Below are 9,110 nucleotides of genomic sequence, written 5' to 3' on the forward strand. Positions count from 1 at the left end.
TGAGTTCAAGGCCCAGGACTGGCAAAAAAAAAAAAAACCACACACACACAAAACATCTCCTGAATAGACAATACAGAAGACTATAATGCAAGTCTCACTAACTTGAAAACCATTGAAGTCATACCAACAATCCTCTTCAATCACAATGGAATAAAGCTGCAAACAATGACCAGAAGGAAAACTAGAAATTGTATAAACATGTGGATATTCACATACTTTCAAACAATCGATCAAAGAAGAAATCGTAAAGAAATCAGAAAATATTTTAAAATAAGTGAAAATTAAAACAGTGAAGGTGCCTCCTAAAGGGAAATTTATAGATATAAATGTCTATATTAAGAGAGAAGGAAGATCTCTTTCTGCTTTTTACTCTTTGACACTAAAAGACCAAGAGCAAAATTAAATCTACAGCAAGCAGAAATAAATAATAAATATCACAATGGAAATAAATGAAGTAAAGAATATCAACAAGTAGAGGATATCAACAAAACAAAGGTTGGTTCTGTGTGAGAACCAATTGCTTTTTACTGGACTGACCAAGTGAAAAAGAAAACTCAATTTACTCAAATGAAAAATGAAAGAAACGACATTGAAATTTTTAAAGAATTGTAAAGGAATAATATGAGCAAACATATGCCAGTAAATTAAAAAGTTTAAACAGTGAATAAATTCACAGAAAAACAAGCTGATGGATCTGACTCAATAGATGGACCATCCAAATAGAGCTATACTTGAAACAACTGTTCACAGAGAAAAAAGCTCAGGCCCAGATGACTTTAACTAGTGATTTCTACCTATACATTTAAAGAGTGATACCAACTTTAGACAAACTTCTACAAAGTGAGTCAAGAGAACATTACACAACTCATTGCATGATACCAACATCATCCTAGTATAAAAACCCAACAAAGACATCCTAAGAAATAAAACTTCAGACCGATATCTATTGTGAATATGAGTGTAAAATTCTCCAAAAATCCTAGCAAACAAAATCCAGCAACATTTAAGAAGAGAGAAGTACAAAGGTTGAGTGGGATTTTTTCCAGGAATGCAAAGTTTTTTTCACACCCCAAAATCGTATAATGTAATATTCCCTACCAATAAAAATGAAATATCAATAGAAATAACAAGAAATGAAAACTATATGCTTATCTCAACAGGAGCAAAAAAAGCAATTGGCAGAATTTAACACCATTTTTTGATTTAAAGAAAAAAAAAACCCAATAAGTTACCATTTTTCAACCAAAAATGAGCATCTATGGAAAACCCTATTGCTGGCATTATATTCAGCAGTGAATTACTGGTTGCTTTTCCTTCTTAGATCAAGGACAAACAAAAATTTCCACCCTTACCTCTCACATTCTGTGATTACTTGTGGGTCAAGGGTCGACTAGTAAGAATAAATTATCCAGATGAGGAAAAGAAAGTATTACTATATCTATTAGCCTGTGACATTCTCTATCAATAAAAAACATAAGGAAAACTCTAAGATATTAGAACTAATGAATTCAGCAAGAAGACAGTGCAAGGAATGAGAAAGTATTTGTGAATCATATCTCCAACAAGGGACTTGTATTTAGAATATATAAAGGTCTTACAGTATGACTGATAAAAAGATGGATAATCATGGTAATGCGGGCAAAGGACCTGAATTGAATCTTCCAGAGAAAATATAGCAGTGTGCAATTAACATAAGATGATCAACACCAATATGTATTGGATCCATGTGAACCAAACTACGAAGAGATATAACTTCATATCTAATCCAAAATTCAAATAAGAATGGGTATTATTGAGAATTTGGAGAAAATGAGAACCTTTATACCCATGGGACTGTAAATTAATGTGCTCACATTGTAAAACAATCTCCTGTTCCTCAAAAAGTTGAGCATAGAATCATTATTTGACCCAGAATTATACACATAGGTATATTCCTTGGAGAAATAAGAACATAGACCCACATAGAACCGCATACAAATCTTCATAGCAGAATTTTCATAACAGCCAAAGGATAGAAACAACCCAAGTTTCTACCAAGCGTTCAACTGATCTGCAAAGTGTGATAAATTCATGAAATAGAGTATTACACGCCCATAAAAATGAATGAATGTAGAACTGGCCATACTACCATGTGGCTGGATCTTGAAAGATTATGCTAAGTGAAAGAACTCTCTTTGTCTCTGTCTCTGTCTCTGCCTCTGTCTCTGTCTGTCTGTCACACACACACACACACACACACACACACACACACACACACAATGTATGCCCCTACTTATATGAAATGTCCAGAATAGGCAACTCCAGAGTCAGAAGTAGATTAATGCTTAGGGCTGTGTAGGCTGAGGTGGTAGGGAGTTGAGGACTATATTAACCAAAGGGTATGAGAGTTCTCATGGGAATAATGACTGCGTTCCATAGTAAATTGTGTTTTGATGACATAATTTGGTAAACATGCTTTAAAACACTGGGTTAGCAATTAAGAAAAAGAGAGCTAGTGCAGTAGTCCTGCCAGAGATGATGGATCTTGATAAGGGATAGATCTGATTACTTTTCTAGCCGTGGGAAACAGGTGCTTGACTAACTTGAGGTAATGTATTTGATAAATGGTTTTTTATTTAAAATTTGACATTTACAAAAATAGCAAAGTTAAGAAATGAAGCAGAATTAGAAGATTAAAAAGAATTTCCCTTTAGTACTAGGGGAGTTTGACTTTCTAGTGAGGCATGAAAATGGAAATTCCAGAAGAGAGCTGGGTACAAGAGGAGATAAATCTTCATCTTCTTCTTCTTCTTCTTCTTCTTCTTCTTCTTCTTCTTCTTCTTCTTCTTCTTCTTCTTCTTCCTCCTCCTCCTCCTCCTCCTCCTCCTCTTCCTCCTCCTTCTCCTCCTCCTCCCTCCCCCCCCCATCATCTTCATCTTTTTAATTTCTGGAGACTTCCATAATTTTAAAATACTTAGGAACTTTGTCTCTATTTATTTACACTTAGTGTTGTGGCATAAATATTTTTCCATGTTTCCATAATCCTTTGTTCTAGAATCTTCTCATAGCCATTTTCTTCATGGACTCCTGTTTCCTGACTTTTTATGGTGTGCAGAGGGGTAGAGAATAGACACTATTGTGGAGCTCAGGCTGGCCTCAAGTCCACAGTCCTCCTCCCTCAGCCTCCTCAGCGCTAGGATTGCAGACACTGAGCTCTGTTTCCTGACTCTTGTCTGCAATGGCTCATACAGAGTCTCGCCCTTCTGTCTTCTTTTCTGACCACTCTCCCCCCCTCCTCCTCTACGTGGATCACAAAGACCCCTTCCTCTATGAAAGCCATATGATTCTTGGCTAGAAGTTGATCATTAACTTCAAAGGGGAATTCCACATTTCTCTTTCATTGTCTATCCTGACACAGACTGTAACAGTCACCCTGAGGAAACTTCCTGAAAACTCTTGTCAATGAGTTCCCCTTTGGCCATCCCTTCTTATTTGATCTTCAAGCATCTTTAGTCCTTGGAGAAATAGAACGGAGTCAGGTAAGCCATTGGCATATGATAGAAATCATAACATTCTAAGCCCAGGAAATGCCTAGCAAACCTACGCTCTAAACATATATACTATGTCAAACAAAAACACAGCTACTTGGCCAATACAGTCCCTAAGATCTTAGACTGCAAATGTGGGGGCATAAGATAAAACATTTGGGAAAAAAACTACATCCAATAACTCTGTAAAAGTTTCACTGTCAATGATTTATTTGCTCTCATACCCTTTAATTGATATTAAATGATGAAATGAATGTTTATAAAGGGAAAAAATGCAAGTATAGATTTGTTTTCAGTAATGGGAACTGAACCCAGGGTTTCGAACATGCTCATCAAGTGTTATACAATTTGAGCTATTCCCCTAAGTCCAGATCATTATTTTTAATAATGATAAATTTTGATATTTAGGTTTCATAAACAATACCTCAGTGATATATAGATATATATATACATACTCTTTAGTACTCAAAACCAGCAATTTATTAATGGCCTAAGTATATGCAAAATCAAACTAGGTTCTCTTGTATTCTCTCACATTCTCATCTGCCTTCTCAAAATTCTTGAGGACTACCTATTATTGCTCTTGTGTAACAGTTTAAGCTTGTGTCTCAGCTGGGTGCAGGTGGCTTGAAATCTGAGGATCAAAATTCAAAGCCAGCCTGGGCAGAAAAGTCCTTGAGACTCTTATCTACAACTAAACACCAGAAAACCAGAAGTGGTGCTGAGGCTCAACGTGAGAGTGCTACTAGTCTTGAGCAAAAAAGCTTAGGGGGCTGGGAATATGGCCTAGTGGCAAGAGTGCTTGCCTCGTATACATGAAGCCCTGGGTTCGATTCCCCAGCACCACATATACAGAAAATGGCCAGAAGTGGCGCTGTGGCTCAAGTGGCAGAGTGCTAGCCTTGAGCAAAGAGAAGCCCGGGACAGTGCTCAGGCCCTGAGTCCAAGGCCCAGGACTGGCAAAAAAAAAAAAAAAACAGTCTTGGTGGTTTTATGATTAGCTCAAGACTACATAACTAGAAAGTTCTATCCAAAACTGTCATTTCTGCCACTTGAATCTCTCCACCACACACATATTCAGTCTTCACTGCTTTTCACCATTTATGTATCGGTCAGAACGCCCTTGGTTCTCTCTCGCCTAGGATTGCTTTTCTTTTCTCCTCTTCACCCCAGTAACTGATCTTCATCCTTTCCTGGTCTGCTTTCTGGACCAACTCCAGAACATTCTGGCCTTCCTTTTCCCCGCTTCTCAACCTTGCCTACTGCTACAAAATCTTATCTGATAAAGTATGTTTAACAATTAAAGACTAAGGAAAGGAAGAGAACTTAAACATTAAGCTCATTGATTACTTAGGACCACAGTTTGCTCAACCTTACACCAACTAGTCATGGTTCAAATAGTTCTTGAAGTCAAAATAAGCTACAAAATCTTATGGTGGGACCTGGGCCAGATGAGCCAGGCACCTGTTACATGAGGGTAGGTGTATTCATACGGTGTGTGAGTGTGAATGCACACCTGCACACGTGCACACTCGTGAGTGTGTTTATGTAACTCTCTCTTCTCTCCAGGGCCACCATTTTCCAATCAAGAAGCCAGGGCTTATTCCTCAGAGTTTATTCTCCTTCCTGATCAAAAAGCCAACAGATAAGAGTGAGAAAGTCAAATCTAGAGTAGAGCACTTGACTAGCAAACTCAGGACTCACTCCCCAGTACCATTTAAAAAAAAAAATACAGGCACCAGAGGCTCAGGCCTGTAATCCTAGCTACTCAGGAGGCTGAGATTTGAGGACTGCAGTTTGAATTAACCACTCAAAAACCCCACAACTAACAACAAAAAATCCAAGTCCAGCATTACACCTCATGTTCACGGCTCTATTAGAAATCCCCAAAAATATGTTCACAAAAGAGCTGGCAAAAGAAAAGTATGACTATTTTGAATAGAGAGAGGTACATTCAGTGTCAGCACAGATCAATTATTGGAAAAAAATTTATTTAGAGTTTATGTCCTTGCCTTTTGAGTGACAAGGTGCTTTTCTTGGTGGAATAGCAATAAAGACTAAGTAGTAATGGATTATTTCACTGTCATTTTTGATCATTGATGGTAATATTCTTACCTGGAAAAATGAAAAGTAGGTAACATGTTATCTAAAAGGTCTAAAAAAAAATGTGACTAGAATCATCTTCAATCCCTACCCCCAATACTCTGAAAAACAGCTTAATCCTCAGTCCTTTAAGCCTGAAGTTTCTTTCCCAAAGTTTTGACTCTTGGTCAAAATGGGATTTATCCTATGAGGTCAGAGCCACATGAGAGGAACAGTTCAGGAGAGGGGGGGTCTGACCTACTGCCCCAGGAATCTACCCAGAAGCCCAGGAAAAACTGCCTGACCTTTGGTGGGAAAGGAGAGAGATGTACACCCAAGATATCCCCATTTAGAGCTCTATGCTAAAAAAAGAAGGGGCTTTCTCATACTTGAAAAGAAGTCTCACTGAAGAGGCAAGGGTCACGTCTGCGTAATGCTGATCTCACACAGCCAGGCTGACTCATACAAGCCGTGGACTTTTTTGAATTAACCAGGTACAATTTAGATCACAAAGAGATGTGGTAACCAATCTGCAGCTTTGTCATTGAATTGTGGTTGTTAATGCAAAAAAAAAAAAAAGAAAGAAAGAAGAAGAAGAAGAACCTTAATCTACTCTGTGGTTAGTCTTGTAAGCTTCCAGGAAACAGAAGCAGTGGAATTCATCTCAATGGATTTGAAAAACAGAGGTTCAGTAATTATAGATTTGTCTTGATTCTCTACTGCTTGTTCATACATTCACCTAGTCATTCAATATGCATTATTTTTTCAGTCTTTCCTCCCTTGTCATATAAGTTCATAGAGAAAATGCCCCTATAAATGGCATTCAGTTGTTTCCTAAACCAAGAAAATCACACACAGAGGGAGACAAAGACAACTAAGTAATAAATCAGCCATGAAGAAATATGCCCAACCAATATGCTGCAATCTATAATCAACAAAAGCTTCTTACTATAATTTGTGAAATAATATTTCTTCTAGCTATGATGAGAGAAAAAGGAAAATGGAAAAGGACTATCCAAAAAACACTGAAGAAGAATTTTCAGGAGTAAATGGCCAAATAGATGCTGCTGTGGAATTGAATGGTGAGTGACTTTCTTAGAAACTCTCTTTGTGGAAATGATACCAAGAAATCTGGGCTCTGCCTTAACACAACAGAAAAAATCAATTTCCAAATGGAAATCAGTATTTCTTACTTGGGGTTCTGGATTCTTTCATAAATTTAGCTAGCCAGATTATCTAAAAATTATGAATGATCAGCCATTGTGGTTCTCTCTTTACTGAATGAAAATGTAAGTACAGCTTATTCAGAGAGGGTAGTGGCATGTCAGGAATCCCGGCACTCTGGAGGCTGAAGTAGGGAGATTTGGAGTTTGAGACTACCTCAGGTACACAGAAAGACCTTGTTTCAAAACACAAACTAGCTCTTCAATCCAAAGTCAGCTAGATCATAAAGTCTACCCAGGTCAAGCTTACCTTCTTCATCTCTAAAATATACACAGCATCAACCCTCACAGCGGTGACTCGCACCCAACTCCTGAAACTTAACACTAGGAAAAAAGTTAAGTGAAAACACTTAACAAAACTCAACGGCTAGGAATGTTGAATGACATGAGTATCATAAATCAAATACTATAATCAAAACTTTCAGATTAGTCATCATGTTCTTCCTGACTATGTAGCACAGTGTTGGACACTTCAGAAACAACAAAGACAGTTCTAGAGTCTTGGGGCAGGGGAAGAAACGCCATCCAGCCCGGCACCAGTGGCTCACGCCTGTAATCCTAGCTACTCAGAAGGCTGAGATCTGAGGATTGAGGTTCAAAGCCAGCCAGGGCAGGAATGTCTGTCAGACTCATCTGCAATTAACCACTAGAAAACTCGAAGTGGTAGAGCACTAGCCTTGAGCAGCTCAGGGACAGTGCCCAGGTCCAGAGTTCGATCCCCATGACCAACGAGAGAGAGAGAGAGAGAGAGAGAGAGAGAGAGAGAGAGAGAGAGAGAGAGAGAGAGATGTTAGGTTTTTAAAGTAGGTAGCCGGTAAAGAAGAACGCCACACGGTATTCAGGCAGGAGAGAAAAGTTTATTACCGAACTGCTGGCCTGTGGCCAAGATGATCCATGGCCGGAGAGAAGGGAGAGAGAGAGAGAGACCCCCCACCCAGCCCTGCTTTATTTAGGGCAGGGGCAAGGGGTGTGGCCAGGTGGATTAGGAGGTGACCTCAGGGAAAGGGGAGGTAACTGCCTCCAGGTCTGCAGGTTACCCAGGTAACTGGGTGGAGACTTAATGAGGTGGGGGCATCTGCATGTAGCCCTCAAGGAGAGGACCTAACAAGAGAGAGAGGCCCTATTCATCCAATATAGACATAGTGAGACATTAGCTGGTTTTAAAGACCAGGGAAATAAAAAGGGAGCTAGCTTGTTTGAAGAGCCTGGGCAAAAGCACAAGGCATAATTCAGAATAGCTTGAATGACCCAAAGAAGAGCCCCCTATCCTGGCCGGAGCGAGGAGGAAGCTGAGCAGTGATGGGAAGGTGTCAGGTGCTAGAGCATGGGAAAGCCCATGGCTTCCAGGGCTTAGCTCCAAACTGCCATCAACGCCCTCTCAGTGCCATCTCAAAAACGTTACAGCTCCAAGTCCTCCTATTTGTAGATCTACAGGTCATTTCTGGTAACCGTAACTTCAACTTTGTCTCTTTTAGGCTACATTTACTTCTTTTCAGGACCCAAAACATTCAAGTATGACACAGAGAAGGAAGACGTGGTTAGTGTGGTGAAGTCTAGTTCCTGGGTTGGCTGCTAAGGAGCGAGGTCTAGTCATTCCCAAGGAGTGAAGAGTACTGCAAGCAGTGATGAGTGAATCTTAAGGACTAGAGCAAAACGAAGGACAGAGTCTTCTCGTGTCCTCCAGTTGGAAAAGTAATTCAGAGTTCATTGGAAATAAGAGTGCTTCTCTATTTTTCAAAGTTGTATGGTCCGAACTTTACTGCAAATGAGAAATACAGCAACTTCACACAAAGTCAGAATCAACATAGTGGGATCTGCCATTACACACTCATGATAGCTTTCCTTACCTAATACTCTAAGGCAAATCGATCAGTTTGGTTTTCATTTCCAGGAAGAATCCTGCTTGTGCATTCCTGGCATATATTATCGTTCTTTTTATTAGGAAATGTTATCAGGTAATTCGCAATTCTTGTTTACAAACAACGGCTTTTCTGGCCATCATTTACTAGGATGCATACTAACATACCTATTCTGACTTCAAACACATTACAAATGAAAACTGCTTAAATTTTGTTCTTGGTTCTGTTTGTTTAACTCAGTGTCTACTTATTGGTGGGTTAGTAGACAAACATTCTAGAGAATTTTCATACTAGGCTGCAGATGGGCACTTTGAACAGAAAAACTTTTTGATAAATGCCAATAAAAATATATTAGAATAATTTCTCATTTTTCCTTTTTTGTTAATGTTTACTTACTTTGTAACTATTTGGCAACAAAT

The 9,110-nt window shown here is 39.0% G+C and overlaps 1 protein-coding gene across 1 annotated transcript in view; it reads left to right on the forward strand.

Moving 5' to 3' along the window:
• The window catches only part of Mmp20 (matrix metallopeptidase 20), a 33,013-nt gene extending 24,604 nt beyond the window's left edge, over positions 1 to 8,409 (forward strand). Inside the window, exons 9-10 of the mRNA XM_048341018.1 lie at positions 6,588 to 6,691; positions 8,308 to 8,409. Of these exons, the coding sequence (XP_048196975.1) occupies positions 6,588 to 6,691; positions 8,308 to 8,408 (205 nt within the window). The 3' untranslated portion in view covers position 8,409. The remainder of the gene's footprint in view (positions 1 to 6,587; positions 6,692 to 8,307) is intronic.
• The last annotated feature ends 701 nt before the right edge of the window (positions 8,410 to 9,110 follow it).

This window comes from Perognathus longimembris, chromosome 3, assembly GCF_023159225.1.
Source record: "Perognathus longimembris pacificus isolate PPM17 chromosome 3, ASM2315922v1, whole genome shotgun sequence".
NCBI classification, from domain to species: Eukaryota; Metazoa; Chordata; class Mammalia; order Rodentia; family Heteromyidae; genus Perognathus; species Perognathus longimembris.